The 22,708-nt window shown below is 39.6% G+C and overlaps 1 protein-coding gene across 1 annotated transcript; it reads right to left on the bottom strand.

Moving 5' to 3' along the window:
* Positions 1-5,630: 5,630 nt before the first annotated feature.
* cusr (Copper-only SOD repeat protein) lies at positions 5,631-22,705 on the bottom strand. The gene is made up of 10 exons (XM_077606167.1): positions 22,539-22,705; positions 18,374-20,456; positions 17,896-17,995; positions 16,267-16,335; positions 12,006-12,113; positions 10,584-10,716; positions 9,401-9,515; positions 8,175-8,293; positions 7,918-8,001; positions 5,631-5,820 (listed from the first exon to the last, which is right to left on the bottom strand). Exons 1-10 carry the CDS (start codon positions 22,648-22,650, stop codon positions 5,738-5,740), a joined length of 3,006 nt encoding a protein of 1,001 aa, XP_077462293.1. The 5' UTR covers positions 22,651-22,705; the 3' UTR covers positions 5,631-5,737.
* Positions 22,706-22,708: the final 3 nt, after the last annotated feature.

The raw sequence follows: 22,708 nt of genomic DNA, 5'->3' as shown, positions 1-22,708 counted from the left end.
GATTTACTTGTATCTCAAATCAACGTTTCCCAAAGAAATGAACTAAATATAAATTAACTCGTTCCCACCCTCTGAAAAAAACACCAAAAAACAGGATATTACAATGGAATTACATATTTTTATTGGTTGAAATTCACCATCTACTAACAGAGTAACAAATAACTAGTGATTATGATGTTTAATAATAAAATGAGAGATTATTCAATACAACACGGAGTTTGCGGCTGGGAGAGAGAGAGAGAGACTTGACGAATGCGCTCGTAATATAACAAACTTTAAATTTAACTTAAATGAACTTAGATTCCTATACACACCTAAAGAAGTTTTAATCTTACGTTGCACTAAATTTAAACCTTCCTATGCAATAACAGAGGCAAAGAGGATAATGTATTCCACCGCGGCTTTCGAGGCGAACTTCCTGCTTCATACATATTGGCGAGCCAGCTCAGTCACGCGTACAATATTCATGTTTTTCGATTATTTCATTCTTAATATTGATTGTCATCATACAGCTTTTCTTCGCACTACCCTTCATTGCGCCGGCTTGCTTTGGAACCATTGTGTTTCCCTTAATTTTGGACCGACTAACGCAAAAAAACAGACAAAATGCAATGCTCCGCCCAGTGCTCGTAGAGATCTTTACATAAGGGAGATGCAGCGAGAAAGATGTCTTGGCCACCTGGCTGTCTTGTATGCTCGTATCTCAAAATTTGTCTCATATCTCAAGGCAAATAATTGCTCAGATTTTTACTCATCTCAAATTCCTCGTATGTCGGGGCACTCGTATGTCAAGGTATTACTGTACTAATAATAGGGGTGATCCTACTTTGCGTTTTTTCGACAATCAGGTCTTTGTCTGGTCTACATTATCCACGGTATTCGAGGTATTACTTTATTAAATATTTCTTGCTGATTTATCAAAGTACCAAGACTACGTGCTTTATCCTCATTGCCGTCATCATTTTGGGGAAAATTCAACTTCCACTCCACTCCACTCCCATCCAGCGTCCATCCGCCCAGAGAGCTATATTTTTGGATAAGATGGACGCCATCCGCCCGATGCACACACTTAGAGGGAAATCCAAATTCCACTCTGCTCCTCCCTGGCGTCCAGCCTTTCTTGACCACCTTGAGAGCTCTATTTTCGGATAAGGCCAACGGCGTCCGACCGGAATTCACCCTCATATTATTAATGGCATTTTTTTTCCTTCGCGCAGCCATTTTTCTTTTTTGGCGCCGAGCTGAGTGGCAGTCCCCTGTCTTCTGCCATTTTTCCTTTGGCACTGGCTTGTGTGGCAATCCCGTCTTCCGCTCGCAAGGTTCAGCATGAATTCGAACATTGTTACGAACATTTTTTATTTGGATACTTAATGTACAATACTGCGATAGACTGAATCCCTGTGGTGAGGGATGGAAATACACTTTCTGTAGCCACCATTTTTTTAAATTGTCATAGTGGAGTTACTTTCCCATTGGCTATCTCGCATCACTACGCTGGCCTCCCATTGGCTAGAAAGAAGCCGTGTCAACATAATGCTGGAACCAAGGTTAGCGGGATGTTGAAGCCGGCCCAAGCGACACAGTGGTCACAGTGTGCAACAGGGGAAAACGGCTCCATCCTGAACCAAAAAGAATGCGCTCCAGGCGGACACCAAAACCAGCCTGAAATGAGGTAGTGCTTACCGACTAACTTTGAGCGACCAAAAGCCCCTTTTCTGCGCACTTTTTCATCTTTTTCCACGACCCTGGTGGAGCACCTCTGGCCGGTAGGGAGTTCCTGATTCGTGTTTCTCCGCCTCTTATTCGCCCCAAAAAAATTCTTGAGGTTTTATGTGCGCGTAAGATAATTTCAAGTTGTGTATTTACATGCACATGCATGTTCTTATGTACTCAAAATGTATACTCTCACCAGCCTAAAACCCTTTTGTTTTTACACACGCTGATCAAAGTGTCTTGCGTGTCAGTCAGGTTGCATAGCTTGTCACATGTTAGCCCGAATATAAGACGAACTCGATTATAAGATGACCCCCTCTTTTTCAAGACTCATGTTTCAAAAAATACTTTTTGAACCCAAAATTAAATTTTTATACACAAAATAATGACGGTACATTTGAAACAAATAATTATAACAATATATTTGAGAAAAAAAGCATGTTATTTTGCCTCATTCAAATTAAGCAAAAACTGTCTCTCACATCTTAATATCTGTAAATTTAAATATGTAATCTAAAGTGCAATCACATTTGTAAATGAATGCCTTCTGGTGTTTGAAATGTAAATTAACCAATCTACAACAAAATTGCAATAACTGCATCAACTCAAGTTCTGCATCTAGGAGGACCGAATCTAGACTAATTTCTCATCTTGTACTTGCACTAAAATACTATAGGCTGCTAACCACTTTAGTCACTTTTTGTACCTGACTACTTATTTATGTGGCTACTTATTCATGGTGACTACTTATCTAATTTGACTACTAATTATTTATGTGTGCACTTTATGGTAAAGCTTTAAATCCAAGTATACTTTAATAATGACAAAGGCATTTAATTCAATTCAATTAACCATCAGTGTTCAGCATTCCCTTTAAAGGTATCTGAGGCCATCTAGCGTTGTGAATGGGAATAATGTCGAGACCCCGAATGTAAGCCGACTGATGCTTTTTCAGTCTTATTTCAATGCAAAAAAACATTGTCTTACATACGGGCCAATACGGTATGAATGACTCCTTTAAGTGGCCCTGGTGTTTACTTTCAAAACATTTGTTTCGGTGTTCTACAAGTTGTTATAGAATTTCAAAGCTTAGCAGGGGACGGGTATCATAAAACTGTTCTTGCCTCCAGGGTCAGGGGGATAGTTCAATTGCCTCAACCAGCTGGGCTTAGGAGAAAACCACGTCAGGATTTTGTTTCATGTTATTATACATTTGCTTGCAACAAAGAATGCGCTTAGCCTTGCTATTAAACTTGATTTGCTCATCATTATTAGCATCATGGTTGCTTGCAACAAAGTAAAATATTTGCTCCTGAAAATCTTGGTTAGAATTAACAAAGAGAAGCCAAAACGCCTTGTACTGTTCGGAACAGACAAAACAAAGAGGAACCAGAACACCTTGCATTGCTGGGAATCTGGTGTGGGAACTGCACCTGCATCCACCGACGCTCCAAAAGGTTTCCTGATGCTTCGATCGTAGTCTATTTTGACTACAGATGTATTCGCCTCAATGCACATGCAATCAAAAAATGTCAATTTTATAATTCATTTTAATGGCTTTAGTATTTTTTTTATTCTCTTTTGCTGCGTACATATTCATTTTATTAATTTTGAAAGGGATAAAGTTCCAAAACCATATCTGGAAGAAATAGTTATTCAGAACCAAGCTTAAACAGTTGCTTACTAAAAAAACCCTAAGCTTTAATAGGATCCAGTGGCAGGCCGTCAGGGCCTTCAAGGCCTTCTCTGCTGGCCTAAGAAATATCTGAATCATATTATATTTTGTCCATCAATACGTACTTATTATTCCAAATGGTCTGTTAGCTTCCTTTCATTGCTTTTCCCCCTGGTTGCACTGCTTCCAGATGTTTGTTTTCATATTGAAGCATTTAACCAATCACATTTCAGCCATTATTTGTTGCCAGATCAGATCTGCCTCAAAGCCTGCACAATCAGTTCTTGCGGGCTCTACTGCATTAAACTAGACTGTTGCTTTTAACCAATCAGATTTCGAGTTGGCAACCCCTCAATGATTTTTCATAGGCGTTAGCATTTTGCTGGCTGGGACATGTCATTGCTTTCACAAACTATGATTGGCTAGTAGGCGGGCCAAAGCAGTACCTAGGCAGCCGAGATCGCAAACTCCACCCACTATGGCCGACAGAAGCAAAAACAGATAGATTCTGTTTGCTCACAAAGCTATTTTTCAGACGGACTTTTTCAGGAAAAAATGGACATCATTAAGAAAGGGCGGTCAACTCCGAAGCTAGCAAGCCTGTTACAGCCGGGAAAATGGTGTGTGGGGCACTTTCAGCGCGCTACCTTAGCTCCACAAGCAAATAGTATATTGTTGTGTTGATTAAAAGCTATTTTCAAAACGGACTATGCCGGAAATATGACAGGACAGGCTCGACTTTCATCATTAGCTTCGATGGCGATAGGAAAGAAGGAAGAAAGAAAGGAGGATGGATATTGTGTAAAAAGGATTTTTGGTGAGTAAAATGACAAATATGGCTATATTCCTAAATAATATTTCAATTGTGGGCCAAGTTCTGATATCTGAAAAGCTCCAGTGTTTGTATTTAAGCTCCAGTGTTTGTATTTAATCACAAAATGCTGCTAGGAAGTGGATTTTACCCCAGTTTAATTTTTGGCGTTTCACTATTGACGTCCATCGCTGTCTTTTCCCGGGAAAAATCACCCCCCTGGCCTGGTTGTATTGTCTCAAAAGCTTGCTAGGAAGTGGATTTTACCTAATTTTAGTGCATTTTTTGTCATTTCACGTATGGATGTATCAACGTTCATCGCTGTCTTTTTACCGGGGAAATGATACTCCGGGCCCGGTTCTGATGTCTAAAAAGCTCCAGTATTTGTATTTAATCAATAAATGCTGTTTTTGGCTGGATTTTACCCCATTTTCGGGCAATGTTTGGCCGTACACCATTGACGTTCATCGCTGTCTTTTCCCGGGAAAATCACCCCCTGGCCTGGCTTTAATGTCTGAAAAGCTCCAGTATTTGTATTTAATCATGAAATGCTGCTAGGAAGTGGATTTTACCCCATTTTGTGCATTAATTTATTGATTATTTTTTATGTGTCGCAGCTGTAGCTGCAGTAGAGGTTTTATAGCCATAAAATAGTTTTTGAGGGTTGGATTGATACGTTGAAGCCGCTACCAGAAAATGCACCACCCGCCACTGATAGGATCAGAGTAGCAAACTACTGAATTATGTGAATAATACCGTGCTTTCACTTCATTTGTCTGTAAAGTCTAACATTGTTGCATGATCATCATAAACGTTTGTGGCTGTTTACTTATACTTATGTTGTTGTTCAGTTTTATCTTAAGTCCTTTTAAACTCCAAACAAGTAAATTTGTTTTAATTTACAGTTATATAGCTATGTTTTTTCCTCTAACTGTTGCTTATAGTGAAATTCCTCGGTTCCTTATTTTAAATGTAGTTAACATAGTTAAATTGGATGTATTGAAGTTAAGATCACTGCATTTAGTGCAGTCACTTAAAACAAGCAGTTTCTTAGCCACACTTCAGTATTACGTGCACATATTGTGGCCCCAATTATATGGTATTTTCTCATTAAAGTACTTACCTCATTGACTAATGGCAAAAAAACCCATCCAATTTATTTATAATTGGAAATGGCAGTGATTGACACCATTCCAGTGCCTTTGACGGGAACAGACTATTGCAATGTCGATTGCTTTCAATAGCAGCTTGTGAGTTAAGCACTTCTCATGATCTTCTAAAAATGTTGAAAAATAACAAAAACTTTTAATTAGTTGCGTCTACAAACGGTATATACACTTTCTGAAAAATAATGTTTTATACATTAAGACAAGAATATGAATGTTCAAATGAACAGTGGAAAATTATGCAAAGAAAAAGTAATAAGAAATATACTTTGTAAGATGATTTTTAATAAATGAACAAACACATTCCATTCACCAATAAACAAAAAGTAGAGGGAGGCAGGTGCCTTGTAGGACATTAGGTGCAAAGAATAATCATATTGTAGAACATAGACGGCCTGCAACAAACATCAAGCTGACTAGAATGTTTGCGGGTGCCAGCAGTCCACCAACACTTCCTGTAAACATTAAAACAGGTATTTCATAAAAAGGAATAACATTTCAAATATAAATTTCAAATTTCAATTATAATCACCATCCAGAAGATTTAATGCAGATCCACACCAGTTCATTTTCTTTTGTCCATACCAAAATACATTTGGTCCAGCCTTTTTTTTTCTTTTAGTGCTCTTAATTTTCATAGTACTATAAATTTTGCAAGCTTCTCAGGTGACAATAAGACTATCTGAGATACAGAAGTTAAAAATCATGGATCTCCAGTTTGCGTAACTCCTGCTAATATTGATATAGTTCACGCAACCCCTTGCATTTTTCAGGATATTTGGCAAATCAGCAGGTATTGACGATACAAAATTGGGACTTTGCTATTGGGCATCCGCGGGATTTGCGTCACCACCTCATGAGCGACGACGACAGATATAGATACTGTGTTACTTCACCATTTTGCAATTTCAACATTCGCGGCTTCCTTACATCACATTTTTTATATTAAGTATAAACAAAAAAAAGTTTATAAAAATGAAAACTCACGCTGAACCCCGCAAGCGGATGACAAGGGATAAAAAAGAAAACAGGTAGAAATTAGGCCCCCGTTTCTTCTTCGGAGCTGAATTGGGTGGCACTCAGCACTGAAGAATCCATATTTCACAGTGGAAGAAGAATGATATGAAAAGGCCGAGAAGGACTACATCTTGCCTTCTCTTTTGTTGCGAGTGAATTTCTCGTCGCTCACATCACCTGTGGAGAAAGTCTACCCCGAGCCTATTCCAGCTTTGTTTGGATTTTGAAAATTCCTCATGAGCGTCCTGGCATCCAATGAGCCAAAGAAAAACGAGACATGATGACAGTGACCGAGAAAAAGTGACGTTAGTACGCTGAAGGGCGTAGTACGCCATTGCGGCGTACATGATTCTACTTTGTGTTTCACCAAGAAAGAAGAAACGAACATTCAGAAGACGGCCACAATATGCTTTTCCAAGGACGCCGAGTGAGCTTTTTTGAAAATAAAACTTGCTCGGCGAATTGGACGGCAGAGAGCACCAACGAAGAAGGATTTTTTGGGAGATATCTGAGCCCCAAAAATTATTTTATTCTTTATTTTTATACTATAGGGCCATTAATGTTTGCATAGCATAGCACGGGTTTGGAAATTTGATACTCTGCGTATGCTTCCATGCCTAGTGTTTCGCAAAGATTTAATAAATATCTAGCCACATCTGACATATGAAAACACAAAAATTCCCCTCCAGGAACTGTGGTTTTCTATGTTCTGTTGAAATTTTAAGTGTTATAAATGACACCAAAACACAACTACACATTGTAACTGACATCATTGAAATTGTTTGACCATACCCACGGTAGATAAATCGTGTAAATATTATAATATCTTTCGAATAATAATATGTTTCTCCTACCATTACGCAGCAATGTCACATTATTGAGGAAGTGGTGCAATATTCTGTGCATGCATAGTAGCAAAACTCCCAATTCTGTTCCTGATCCCATTTTTGCAGTGACACTGGTAACCAAACATTTCCCACAATGCATGTCGCTACCAAAGACTGATACATGCAAAAAGACGTATTTTCAACTTTGATCCGAACCACAAAAAGTGAACCGCACCCTGGTCACCTTGGGATCACCTCTGCAATAATGTATTGTCTGCACTATAGTTTGCTGGTTTGTATTTACACCAGTCCTAAAGGTGCACAAAACGGAATATTTAGGTTTGGTCCAGACCAAACAGCAGGTGTGACTACGCCTTTAGATATGCATTTACTTGTGAATACCTAAACCAGGGCTGCCCAACTCCAATCCTCAGGGGCCCCTATCCAGTCTGTTATCCATGTCTCCCTCTACCAACCCACCTGAATCAAATGATGAACTCATCAGCAAGCTGTCCAGAAGCTTGATAGCGATCCTGACTATTTTATTCATATATGTTGGTCGAGGGAGACATGGAAAACAGACTGGATAAGGGCCCTCGAGAACCAGAGTTGGGCACCCCAGACCTAAACCATTCACAATCATATATATTCACATTAAACATTATGCGTTAAATATGGGTATATGATTGTAATGTATCAACCACTTACTAGAATCACATTCATCTGACTCTCGGAACATGCCCATAAGCTCACTGTTTTTGACAGAGTTTAGAAGGTCGTCACTGACATTTCCTAGAAGGGAAAAGATTGTTAAAACATAACCGTCACAGATAAATGACAACTCAGAAGTAGTCAGACAGTTTGTCGGTGATTTTCTTCTAATAGATAGACTATTTTAATGTGTTAAAAACAGAGTACTTTCGTGTATCTTTTTACGTCTCGTAACATGACGCAAAGAAGCATACCTGATATCATGAAGCTTACTCGTTGGCATTGCCCTTCATCTGTGGGGGAGTTGGCCAAGATGGTCACTCTTGCCGTTTCAATCTGCAGAACATTTGCAACTCGAGTGCGAAATTCGTATCTGCGAGGGGTGGGGGGAGGGTGGGGGGTATGTATCATTATTTCATTCATTTTCCGCACCGTTTACCCTCACATGTGTCGCTTAGGTGCTGCCACCCATCCAGGCTAACTGTGGGCAGTATTGGTTGCTGGCCAAATGCAGGGATAATAGAGTCCCACTGGATTGAAACATGAATGAATGGCAAGCGATGAGAACACGATAAAAAAATAGTTTTAGTAATTTAAAAAAAATGTACTTTGGTTTTACTTGATCACTAGTGTATTGCTGTGATTAATCATTGTATTAATTTTGTTTTTAGTAACATCCAGTTATTTTTTATTCACAGAGCAGCACGGTGTTTCAGTTGTGAGCACATCTGCCTCACAGTTCTGAGATAAAAGTGCTCAAACACACTCCAACCTTCCTATAATGAATTTGTATGTTCTCTCTGAGCCTTCATGGGTCTTTACTGTATTTCTCCAACATCCCAAAATCATGCATGGTAGGCTTATTTGACACGCCAAATTTTTTCCAGGTATAACTATAGAAAGGTGTTCATCTACCGTATTTCCCCGGGGTGTGATTAGTGTTTGAAATTATTCACTCATTATTCATAAGACAAAATATGATGATTTCCGTTGTGTTTTGTTGTGCAATAAAGATATGACAACTTCCTCACACTGGGAAAGTAATAAAACCTGCTGAAATTTTGACAAGCATCTTTAATTTTATATATTTGCCTTCAAACCAAAAGTTGCTGTGCAATATGAAATCAATAAAATAATCAACTGAAGACATAAGCACCATTGGCAAGCAGACTATTTTGAGCCTCACAAAGAACGATGTAAATTTATCCCACGTGGCCTTTAAAAAAATAAATATGTTGGAAGAATTTAACCCATTTTAATCCAAGTTAACAAGTTTAAGATTCTTACAACATTTTCATAAGATATGTTATATTTATACATATATAAATGTTGGCTACACTTACCTATCAAATGGTACTATTGCGGCCTACAAAACGGATAATGTTAGGTACATGTATGAGGATATCCGTGTAATTCTATTTATTTTTAGTAACAAAAAAATGCCAAAAATAAAAGTATTAATGAATGTTTTTACACTCACCTGCTGAAGTTTGTAACTCCGCGGAAAGTTTGATCTGCTGAAGGAGATTCCGGAACAATATTAGCACATGCAATGACATCCTCGTCGTCCTTCAGCACCAACGCTCTGTTGACAACTGAAAAAGCAACATATACAGTGGGGCAAATAAGTATTTAGTCCACCACCAATTGTGCAAGTTCTCCTACTTGAAAAGATTAGAGAGGCCTGTAATTATCAACATGGGTAAACCTCAACTAAAGGCCTCTCTAATCTTTTAAAGTAGGATAACTTGCACAATTGGTGGTTGACCAAATACTTATTAATAATCATTCTCTTTAATAATTTATTTTCTGTACTGCTTATCCTCACAAAGATCGAGGGGGTTGCTGGAGCCTATCCCAGCCAACTATGAGCACCCGGCAGGGGACCGCTCACACTCATAGGTTGGGGCAATTTAGTGTTCAACCATATGTTTTTGGGATATGGGAAGAAACTGGAGCACCAGGAGAAAACCCATGCAAGCCTGGGGAGACCATGCAAACTCCATACAAGAAGGTCCGAACCTGCAATCGAGCCCACGATCCCAAAATTTTGAGGTCCATGCTCTACCCACTCGTCCACTGGGCACAATGTGCAATATTTTCCTCTAACTTTTCAATTACTTTTTAAGGTGTATCATCTCCTATTTTGGTTTTTTTTCTTTTTTAATTAGAAAATTGTGGGGGGTTATGCATGAGGGAGCAACACATTCTTGTATCTTTATGTTATAATTACAGTAAAAACGACTATTCTATTTACAAATCAATATCTAATATACAACACAAATGTACGTAAGTGATGCAAGTCTTTAATATGACTGTATTCCAATAGTATTGACTTAACATTTCCAATTGAATTGTGGAAAATGTGTAGACAGATATCATGTCAAGATAAATGTAGTCCTTGTTAAACTTACTTTAATTTGTATCCTTTACATTGTCTCTTGAAAGGCAGTTTGAAGAATTACTAATAATAATAACAATAATGCCGTCTTAAATACCTCTAGTAGTGTATCTATTCCGCAAAGTCTTAATATAAATTACACTCTGGTGTATATGTCTGATTTATTAATTTCAGGTTCTAAAAGCTGTGTTGTTGTTGTTGTTGTTGTTTTTTTAACATAACACTATTAAACAAGTTTACAGTCATGAGTGTTTGTCATCACCTGTGAAATCCCCAGAAAGCTGAATGATGTTATCCGTATATGCCTGTTCTACCCTTAGGCTGATTGGGCCATGTCTTTCTGAGAACTCCCCAACAACACAACCCAGCGGGTAGTCAAGAGAACAGCTGGAACTCTAAAAAGAGAAGCAACATGAATTCATGCATTTCATAGTTTAATTAAAATTCTTCATAGAGCAAGTGACTTAGTCATCCCTCCACACTGCAGCTTCAGTCTATCACAGTATGTTATAATATTCAAATCAAAGATGTTCATAAAAATGTCAAAACTCATGCTGAAACCCACAAGCTGAACTCAACTAAGCTACGAAGAAGAATGCTATTAACATATGAAGGGTGAATGTTCCATAAAGAGCTTTCTGGGCAGACAAGATGGCTGTATGCCATGCAGGAGGGGAGTGGAAGTTGGTTTTCCCTGTAAGTGCGGGCGCCAGGTGGATGCCATCACTCCTATATAAAAATAGAGCTTTCTGGGCAGACAAGACAGCTGGATGCCCTGGAGGAGCGGGCTGGAAGTTGACTTTCAAACGATAACACCAAAGAGGACGAAGAACATGGTCTTAGTTCTTTGAGAAATCAGTAAGGGATCTTCAATGTGGCATGCAGTTTGCAACAAAGTGTCCGGGAGATTGATGATAACATGGTCAAAACCATTGAATTTGGCAATCATCTTGAAGGTGTCATGTCCTTGTAAAAAAAAACAGGGAACAACAGTCAGGACTCCCCATCACCATGTTCCTTGTACGCAAACAAAATAAAAATATTTTTAAAAAATTGCAGAAGCTCCACTCGAGAACACCTTTCGAATCTGACGAAGAGGATTTATCCGACTTGGAATAAAGCTCTCAATAACTTGCACACTAAAGTATCATCATCATCATCTTGACTTTACCTTAATGGACCCAGAAAGTGAAGAAAGCTTCATCCGAGTTTCGGACAGAGAACGTGAAATGCCAGCTACAGATTTAAAAAGGTACAGAAAGGTTGTGTGTGCCTATTTCTTAGGTACTTCTTACCTGTTTCGAGTCGATAGGCATTTGTGTGCTGTACATTGTATGGCATGACTGTGTGTTCATTATTCAGTGGCTGCACTTGTAAGCAGCATCATTTCTTAGGGGGGAGGGCTTAATCAGAGGTCTAAGAAATGTGCAATTTGAATACTTAAATACTTTTTGGAACCCTTTTTAGTAAATGACCTTTACAGTATACCAGGTGTTGTATATTGCTTTAAACTGGGAGGACTTGCTTTGAAGGTATATGTTTCAGTGGAATTTATTTGCTGCCAGGCTCTCCCAGTCAACCTGGATAGGAAGTGGGGTGGCATTGGTGCCCCATAAAAGGTGAAGTTGGGAACAGCCATTACAATCAGTGTTGTGTGTATGTGATTTAGGATTTTGAAACTTACCCGTGATGTCATGTTGAAAGGGTTATACACGACTTGGTTATTGCTACACAGTCTGGAATCAATGCTGCTGACAAAGTTATTTGAGATGAACAGTGATGCCTGTGTGTGCTGTAAAGAGACATCAAACAAAAAGCGTCAGCCCATTGTTTCTAGTTCCTCCTATTTTTCAGAGACAAAAACACCCAAGCGCAGTGAATGTCAAGTACTTTCACACGGATTTAGTAATACAAACAACTTTTAAACTTAAATCTGCAAGACTAGCTCCTGTCATTTACGGCACATGGTTGCGTGCAAAGATGATGGAATCATTCTTTTGGTTCTGCGATGAGATCTTATTTCCTGGTTATATTGCTTTCTGTTTAATCATGCAGATACTTGGATTATAGAGTTCTATGTACAAAACACACTAAGCAGTTGCCCCTCCCAATTATTCATCCCTTCATCTGAGGCTTGCATGCTCTGCATCCATTACAACGCCGCAAAATACATACCACCTTTCCACCAAAGCACACAACTACCTTAGAATAACAAAATACCATTCATATTGATACATTTACAAATTAAATAAATATACAAAGCAAGGCAAAAATTATGGTCGGTAGGGAAAAAAATAAATAAAGATCATGTTCAGGTGCGAGGTACTAGCAATTGGGGTTTAAAGAGACTACAGTCTATAAAATCCACAAAACATTATGATTGTACAATAATTGATAACTTGAAAGGAACGTTATCAAGTTCTATTTAATTTTTAGCCGAAAATGCACTTCAAAAGTCATACTGACTTGTTAAAAAAAAAGATAGCGAATGCTGTAGCCTGACAATGTCATTTTTCATATTCATTTTTAAAATGACTAATAGCATACAGTTGAAAAAATTAGCTTTAAAATGAGTTCTGAACTAAGGCAAAGAATGCAGTCGTTTTGATTTGTTTTTGTAAGCAATGATCATTCTTGAAATGGTAGACTAATCCCTTGTGATTCACACCTGCTGGTATGTAGGTCACTAATATCTTACAAAAACTTTCATTTCTACCATTTGTTATCTTGATCAAATTCCACATCACTATCAGCTTATCTTTATTTATTTTGCAGTCACTGATATGCTAGCATAAATTCACATAAGCTAACGTAAGCATTGCAGTCATTCAAAATATGTAAATATATTATTTTATCAGGGCGGGCCGATGTCTTGAGTTGTTAGCATGTCGGCCTCACAGCTCTGAGGTCCTGGGTTAAAATCCAGGTCGATCCACCTGTATGGAGTTTACATGTTACCCTGCGTGGGTTTTCTCCAGGTACTCCAGTTTCCTCCCACATTCCAAAAGCATGCATGGTAGACAGATTGGACACTCTAAATTGCCCCTAGGTATGATAGAGTGAGTGGTTGTCTGTCTCCCCGTGTCCTGCGATCGGCTGGCCACCGGTTCAGGGTGTCCCCCGCCTCTGGCCTTGCTGGGATTGGCTTCAGTACCACCCGCGACCCTAGTGGAGATAAAGCGGCTCAAAAAATTTAATGAATTATTTTCTCACTGAGGTCTGTGAGAAATTGTACACAAAACTAGTCACTATAAGTATTATACCTCTACTTACGAAATTAATTGGTTCCAGAACTTTTTTCGTAATTTGAAAATTTCGTAAGTACTTATGTAAATTCGTAAGTACTTATGTAAATTCTCAAGATCGTTCCAGTCCTCGCACAACTACAAACTAAACCCTTAAAAGTTTCGCCGAAACGGGATTCGCGCGCTCGCCCCGCCCCCAGATCGTGTGTACATGTTTTTCAACCTCGGCCCGTGGGCCATATACGGCCCATTACAGATAACATTCATTTAGGAATAACAAGGGCATGTACTGCCCCCCACTGGACATATTTTTAAATACAAGTACATACTACAGTGTGGTGCCAATTTTTGATATTTTTTATTTTATCCTTGCGTTTAAAGCAGTAGCCATTTGGACACGCAATGTAATTTATCAAAGCTGGGGATTGATGTCTGACACTGAGGAAAAACAACACTAGAAGACTTATGTGAAATTCTAAGTGCCTTCGACAGACTGAAAATGCCATGGAACACACTTTTACTTCTAGTTTAATTTTAAATAATTTCCCATTATTTTAGGAAATATAAATTCAAAATGACTGGCTGAGAACCTTAATTCAAAGATTAATCTCAACGTTTTCTATGCTGGTTTAAGTTTTCTGGAGTAGGATTTCTGGATTTACAATTTCATTACAGTAGTACTTACTGTTACTACTACTTTATTTTCTCGATTTCTTCTGTCATGTACTGTTGTGCGTGATCTCCAAAATGGCTACTACTTTAAACGAAAGGATAAAATAAAAAATCCCATTTTGGCGGAACGTCCGTTCGGCCGAACGTCCGTTCGGCCGAACGTCCGTTCGGCCGAACCGTCCGGCCGAACCGTCCGGCCGAACCGTCCGGCCGAACCGTCCGGCCGAACCGTCCGGCCGAACCGTCCGGCCGAACCGTCCGTCGGCGAATCGTCCGTCGGCGAATCGTCCGTCGGCGAATCGTCCGTCGGCGAATCGTCCGTCGGCGAATCGTCCGTCGGCCAAACGTCCGTCGGCCAAACGTCCGTCGGCCAAACGTCCGTCGGCCAAACGTCCGTCGGCCAAACGTCCGTCGGCGAATCGTCCGTCGGCGAATCGTCCGGTCACGCAGCAACACGAATTAGCAATTTTGGTGACTTAGAAAGTTGTGTCAGTGAAATGAGCTTCATAGCATGGCCTCTTAACTTCTTGTGAGTGATTATGAGTGACTACAGCTGGTGACTTCTGAGGCCATTTAAATAGGGCTCATTGGATGCAAACGTCCACAAACGATACAATGGGAAAGTCAAAGGAGCTCAGCATGGATCTGAAAAAGTAAATCCTTGACTTGAACAAGTCAGGAAAGTCACTTGGAGCCATTCTAAAGCAGCTGCAGGTCCCAAGAGCAACAGTGCAAACAATTGTAAGTATAAAGTGCCTGGCACTGTTTTGTCACTGCCACAATCAAAAAGAAAATGCAAGCTATCACCTGCTGCTGACAGAAAATTGGTCAGGAGGGTCAAGATTCAACCGAGAATCACCAAAAAGCAGATCTGCCAAGAATTAGAAGCTGCTGGAACACAGGTGTCAGTGTCCAGAGTCAAGCGTGTTTTGCATCCCCATGGACTGAGAGGATGCCGTGCAAGAAGGAAGCCCTTGCTCCAAAAGCGGCACCTTAAGGCTTGACTGAAGTTTGCAGCTGATCACATGGACAAAGATAACACCTTCTGGAGGAAAGTTTGGTTGTCAGACGAAACAAAAATCAAGCTGTTTGGCCACAATACCGAGCAATATGTTTGGAGGAGAAAAGGTGAGGCCTTTAACCCCAAGTACACCATGCCTACCGTCAAGCACGGTGGTGGTAGTATTATGCTGTGGGGCTGTTTGCCGTCAATAGAACTGGTGCTTTACAGAGAGTAAATGGGATAATGAGGAAGGAGGATTACCTTCAAATTCTTCAAGATAAACTAAAGTCATCAGCCCGAAGATTGGGTCTTGGGCGCAGTTGGGTGTTCCAACAGGACAATGACCCCAAACACACATCAAAAGTAGTAATGGAATGGCTAAATCAGGCTAGAATTAAGGTTTTTGAATGGCCTTCCCAAAGTCCTGACAGTCCCATTGAGAACTTGTGGACAATGCTGAAGAAAAGTCCATGTCAGAAAGCCATCAAATTTAACTGAACTGCACCAATTCTGTCAAGAAGAGTGGTCAAAGATTCAACCAGAAGTTTGCCAGAAGCTTGTGGATGGCTACCAAAAGCGCCCAATTGAAGTGAAAATGGCCAAGGGACATGTTACCAAATATTAGCGCTGCTATATGTATATTTTTGACCCAGCAGATTTGATCACTTTTTTCTGTTCACCCATAATAAAGTCATTAAAGAACCAAACTTCATGGATGTTTTTTTGTGACAAAGAAGTATCTGTTCCATTCACTCTATCAGAGAAAAATCAGAGTTGTAGAAATAACTGGAAACTCAAGAGAGCCATGACATTGTTGTTCACAAGTGTATGTAAACTTTTGACCACAACTGTATGACTGTACAACTAACTGAAGTCACAGTTATATACACTCGTAAATTTTAGTATGTTGAGACTAAACACTTAACAGGGGAAATGTACTCTTATTAAAGACTAGTGTTTTAAATGACAATATTATGGGGAGGATAACAACACAAAATATCCACACAAATGCAATTGAGGCTTACGTTTACAGATTGTAGTATAACCTCCATTGTGGTATCGCTGCTACTTCCATCCGGATACATTTGCTGGAACTGGAAGAAATAACTTGGTTAGCATTCATAGCTTATTAGGCTTTAACAACCATTGCCGTTTCTCCCAATTCTGAAGCCAATTTTAAAAATGTGATTCAATGTTTATTATTTTCCCCAAACGATCGTATCGCCTCACATAAAATATACCAATACCAATTTGTTTTCAGGGCTCAGCATAGTGCACCTGGAGGATGCCTGACAGACACAGGTGTCATTCCGTTGACCTTCATAGTACACAGGGCATGTATTTGTTCGGCCAGCAGAAATATGCCAAATTAAACTAATGAAAAGCATTAGAGCTTTTCTCCATGCAACCTACCATACCACAGGCATAATTCACAGTCTAATGCGTTATGTCACCTTGGGCCATGGTAAAGGATTATTAGAGGGGACTTAATATTACACATGTTCATAAACTTCATAGTCAATATTATGTATGACAAAAATGAGCATAATATCCATGTAACAACTTGGGAGATGGAATCAATTGAAGCAGATGTAGTGATGATGCAAGAAAATACTTTTATTAAGTGCATTCCAGTGAAAATTATGAAGTACTACATACATAGTAGCCAATATTTCCCAGAACTAGACGAAATAGTCAGTAGACGTTAAATAATGTACTGTACTCTTTTAGTCAATCAAATATTATTATTTCAGACTGCCCCGACAATCTGTTACTCTGTTGTGTACAACACTCTAATGGACCCAGTGAGTGAAGCAGAGTTTCATTCATTTATTTTTCTTTGCACTTATCCTCACAAGGGTCACGATACTTGCCTATCCCAACCAACTGGGCAGTAGGAATTTGAATTGGTTACCAGTCAATCATTATGTCTAATTTTCAGACGGAGAAAGCAGAAACACGCGGGCATGTTCACAGGAACAGAAACAGTATGGACTAAGGCACATGTGTCAAAGTGGCGGCCTGGGGGCCAAATCTGGCCCGCCGCATCATTTTGTGTGGCCCGGGAAAGTAAATCATGAGTGCCGACTTTCTGTTTTAGGATCAAATTAAAATGAAGAGTATAGATGTATATTAAATTTCCTGATTTTCCCCCTTTTAAATCAATAATTGTAATTTTTTTATCATTTTTTTCTGTGTTTTTAGTTCAAAAATCATTTTGTAAAATCTAAAAAAATATAAAAAAAAGCTAAAATAAACATTGTTTTAGATCTATAAAAAAACTGAATATTCAGGGCTATTAATCCAGTTCTTTTAATCCATTTATTTAAAAAAATCTAAATATTATATCTCAAATGGTCCGGCCCATGTGAAATCAAGTTGACGTTAAAGCGGCCCGCGAACCAACCCGAGTCTGACACCCTTGGACTAAGGTGTTTCTATTCTCTGAGCTACTTGATCACAGCAGCATTTATAAGCTGCAATCGCATGCCCTGTCACACATTGGCTGTTTTTGCAAGTGTTGTAATTTTATGTATTTAACAGTAACATGGTTCTAAGAAATATGTGATATTTATATTTAGATTATTTGAACAACCAGATTTTCCTGGAAGATCATTTATATTGTAGGTCCTTTCAAGACCTTTGACACTTACCAGTCTGACTTCCCCAATCAAAGAGCCACTAAACACAGCCTTGGCAATGGTCCATTCTCCATCTTTAGTTCTTTCAGCAAGTACGTCAGCACATCGCATTCTGTCAAAAGGTGGACATAAATGACAATGACACATACATACATGATGTTTTAAGTGATTCAAAATTACATTCATTAAATGATGATTACATGGTAACAGGCACTCCTCACCTGGGAGGGTATTCAAATGTCAGATCCATTTCTCTCCAAGTAGATAAACATGTAAACTTACACCTAGCAACAACAACTTGGACAGAATCCATATACTAATTTCTGTACTGTTTTTTTGCCATGGCTGACATTCACGTATCTCCAACTTTCTGGATAATTATTAATTACTTACAATGATGGTTTTAGTATTTTATCTATAGTTGTGATTTTGAATTATTTTCTATTTATTCATTCTAATACGTATTTTTGTGCTATAAATGGATACTCACCTTGAGCCATTGATGTAGTGAACCACGACAGATCTTCCAACAATGCTGTGAGGTCCAGTTAATGGTAGGTTGCCATCTATATAGGTCTGCTGTGATTCACTGAGGCCAGTCAGGAGCCCAAATTTCCCACTAATGTCACCTATCTCATATTGGTCAACAGTGCCATTTCCAGGATCAGGGGACTGTGATATGTTGACCGACAGCGGATTGTAGTGTCCCCCAATGTTTGCAGCTGAGCAGGGTATTGTGCTGTTTGGTTTGATAGGCAAGACGTGAACATGGTAGCCACCAGCCATGGCATTCAGGTTGGACAAGGACAAGGTTATTTTTGTGGGGCCATTTGGGACAGATTGGTTAAACTGAATTCCTCCAGTTGAGATGCCGGGGCCAAACCAGGAGCCAAGGCTTGCTGTGAGTGGACGTACCTCTGTAATATTTGCACAAGCAATCCTTGGTCCTCCACTGTTCTGCTGATGTATGACTACAGAACGACCAATAATGCCAGATGCTTGTAACCAGGAAGTGACATCAGTGAAGAAACTTTTTGATTCCACTTCGCCGATTGTAGCACTGAAGTTGAGGGCCCTATGTTTACTGGCAAAGTCTCCAACTTCACAGGCTACAGGAATGGATGGGCCACAGTGGAGAGCATAACTGTCATCTTGTGTGTCAATACCAAAAGGGTTCCAATGGCCACCTGTTGTGCTGCAGCGCGTCTCATCATCGTCCCTCTCTGAGCTGATGGGGTAGATGTGGATATGCCAATTGTGGTTTCTGGTTGAAACCATTGCAGGGTTTCCATACGACAAATCCACAAAGGTGGAGACGTCAGAAAGAGGGTTATCCTTTAGCTGAGTAAACCACATGTCACCAACCAGTGGGCTTGTAAACCTGGCTCGGGCAACAATGACTTCTCCCGGATAGCCAATGCTGGCGCAGACATACCTGGCACCGTCTGTTAAGTGAATTACAACTGACCGTCCAACAATGCTGTTTCGTCCAAAAAGAGGGAGGTTGAAGTCGTGAAATGTCATATTTGCTATGTTTTTAGATGTAAGGGACTTATGCTTTGAACTAAGATCTCCAACCTCATACATGTCATGCGTTGCTCCAGGCCCAGTGGGGTATGTTGGGGCACTTGTATCAATGCCAAATGGATTCCAATGTCCACCTACATTGTCATTAGAGCAAAGATTTGATGATGAAGTCCTGCCTGAAGGAACAGGAAAATTGTGGACATGATAAGGACCAACCCTGCTCTGCAAGTTAGTCAAATTGAGTTGAATTTCAGTTTGGTCAAAAGGGGAAGCCTGGCGGAATTGAATGTATCCATGTATCCCTTTCATATCAAACAACGCAGTCACGTGTTTCTCTGGCACATTATAGATTTGAGCACACATAAAGGTTGAATTGAGGTCAAGGATGAGAAAGGCAGTGTTTGTGTCGTAGTTACTTATGTCTAGGCGAGACTTTCCAGGTTGCAAAGGCGTTCCAATGTTGATTTCACCCATATTTGTTAAACCTGATGCTTCTAAATTACCAAGAAGAACAATGCAGCTCATGGCTGAACTCCCTGAGCTAAAGAGTGTCATGGTGGTCGAGGATGCATTGACTTGACCATTTGTAAGAAGATCTATTAAGAGCCGCGAGTCGGATTGTCCCTCGTTACGGCGGATATAAACATTGCCTGCGATCTCCCCCGTGAACCTAGCCTGATTTGTCAAGACTGTCTGACCGCGACTTATAACGGTGCATACATTAGTGTTGTTACAGGTCTGTATAGACAATGAGAGGTCATCCAGGTTTGTGCGCTGTTTAAAAAGACTTGACAAATTAACATTAGTGGTGAATGTGGGATTGGCAGTAAATGTGAAAAGACTAGATCCAATGTTTGCCGCAACACATGGGTCGCCAAAATGTCCATACATTACAGGGAACTCTGTGATAGAAAAGTTTAAGGGGCCACATGATCCAGTACCCGAAACATTTACAGTGGCATTCTGGGATATGGAGTCGAACTGGACATAACCCATGACCCCACCCATATTGAATGCTGCCATAAACTGATCACAGGAGATGGAACCTAAAAAAAACACACACACAAAAATAATTTGCAATAGATATAGTAAAATTATAGATTTCAAGCACAGGTTGATTAGTCATGTTCTCAATTTAACAGGAAATCATAGATGCATGACCCCCCCACATTTCTTTATATGCATATTCAATATATTTAATATTTAATATTCTGATGATATTGATTGACATTCGTTTTTTTGACTAATTTTGAGATGCATATTTGTTTCAAAAAGAACAGGTCCAAAAATGTAATCTTCTATACAGCTACAATTTCTCCAAGCCAAATACTGTATCAGAAATACTTTGGCGAAAGTGAAAGTAGGCCAAGCAGGTGTTTCTTTTGAGTAATTAACAGTGCCGTTCTTTCAGTTTAGATGCATTAAGATAGCCTTATGTACAGGTTTAGCAGGTTAATTGTGTGATGCACATATTCTTCACTTTTAGGGTTTTCCAAACAAATTGCATTTCTGAACATTTTCCACACTATGTGAATGGACTATGAGAATCCATTCATGTATCCATGTTTTGTGCAGCTCACAGATGTGTTGTTGATTGCAAGCCAAAAAAAACAACCATTAACATTTACATCCACACCTATGAACACGTGCACATCTTCAATTAATCCATGATGCATGTTTTTAGAATGTGGGTGTAGGCAAAGGATGAATAGGCTAAGAAGAATTCACACAAAAAGGAAGGTGCACAAATTAGTCCGCCACCATAGCATTAATTATTCCAAGATAGAACTTCAATACGGGCGGGGCCCGGTGGCGTGAGTGGTTAGTGCGTCGGCCTCACAGCTTTGGGGTCCTGGGTCCAAGTCCAGGTCCAGGTCGGTCTACCTGTGTGGAGTTTACTTGTTCTCCCCGGGCCTGCGTGGGTTTCTTCTGGATACTACGATTTCCTCCCACATTCCAAAAACATTCATGGTAGGCTGATTGGAAACTCTATATTGCCCTTAGGTATGGGTGTTTGCATGGTTGTCCGTCTCCTTGTGCCCTGCAATCGGCAGGCCACCGATTCAGGGTGTCACCCGCCTCTGGCCCGGAGAAAGCTGGGATTGGCTCCAGCACCCACACGACCCAAATGAGGATAAAGCGGTTCAGAAAATGAGATGAGAACTTCAATACCAATATCCAATAAGTAATGATATACAGCGATTCACACAATCAAAAATAAAAAATTTCTCATCTCATTTTCTGAACCCCTTTATCCCCACTAGGGTCTCAGGGGGTGCTGGAGTCTATCCCAGTGGACTACTTCGGGCCAGAGGCATGGGACACCCTGAATTGGTGGCCAGCCAATCGCAGGGCAGAAGGAGACAAACAATTATTCACATTCATACCTAGGGGCAATTTAGTGCCCAAATCAGCCTACCATACATGTCTTTGGAATGTGGGAGGAAACTAGAGTACCCAGAGAAAACCCACACAGGGCTAGGGCAAAAATGCCAACTCCACACAGGTGGACCGACCTTGATTTGAACCCAGGTCCCCCACTGTGAGGCTGACACGCTAACCACTCAGCACCGGGCCGCAAATCAAAATTTTGAATCTCAATTTTAAAAAATCGTCAAAAGCAATTTTAGGTGGAAGAGACATCAAACAGAAAGCCTAATCTAGTTCATTCATCTGTAAACAATCAGTCAGCAGTTAAAGTAGACAATGTCATATTGTTTAAAACAAGCAGTAAATATGACAACAATAAACTTTTTTTAAATATTTAACAGCTTTAACTATTCTACAGAATTGTGGCAGGTTACTCAAAATGAGTCATCATATACTAGCAAACTAAGCTGTTAATGACACACTACAGCAATTAATGTTAAGAATACAGAATTAAAAATACCTAATGGAATCAAAGGTTTAAAAGGTTCAATGTATAGATATTTGCCTTAAATTCACCATAATGCCAAGAAGATAATTTGATCTGTCACTTAACTAAATAGTTAACAATTAAAAGGTTAGATATATTGCAACAAAGTGGAATACAGCACAATCTACTTCTGTGATTCATTTTAATTTCCTGCATATTAACTTAAATCTGTACTTTCTGAATTAAGAAATTAATTAGAAAATTTACTCACCGATAAAACTAATCAGAAGTATTAGAGTGTGCATGGTGGCAGGTATATTGAAGGCAGATGCAAAATATCTATTTTGGTGTGAATTGTGAGCGTGCATGCATTCTTGAAACATGTCCTGTGTGACTGGTTTGCAGAAGTGTGCAAGCTGTCTTGTATTTCATTAATTCTGT

Source organism: Stigmatopora argus, chromosome 7, assembly GCF_051989625.1.
Source record: "Stigmatopora argus isolate UIUO_Sarg chromosome 7, RoL_Sarg_1.0, whole genome shotgun sequence".
NCBI lineage: Eukaryota > Metazoa > Chordata > Actinopteri > Syngnathiformes > Syngnathidae > Stigmatopora > Stigmatopora argus.
This window is presented reverse-complemented; position numbering and strand designations above follow the sequence as displayed.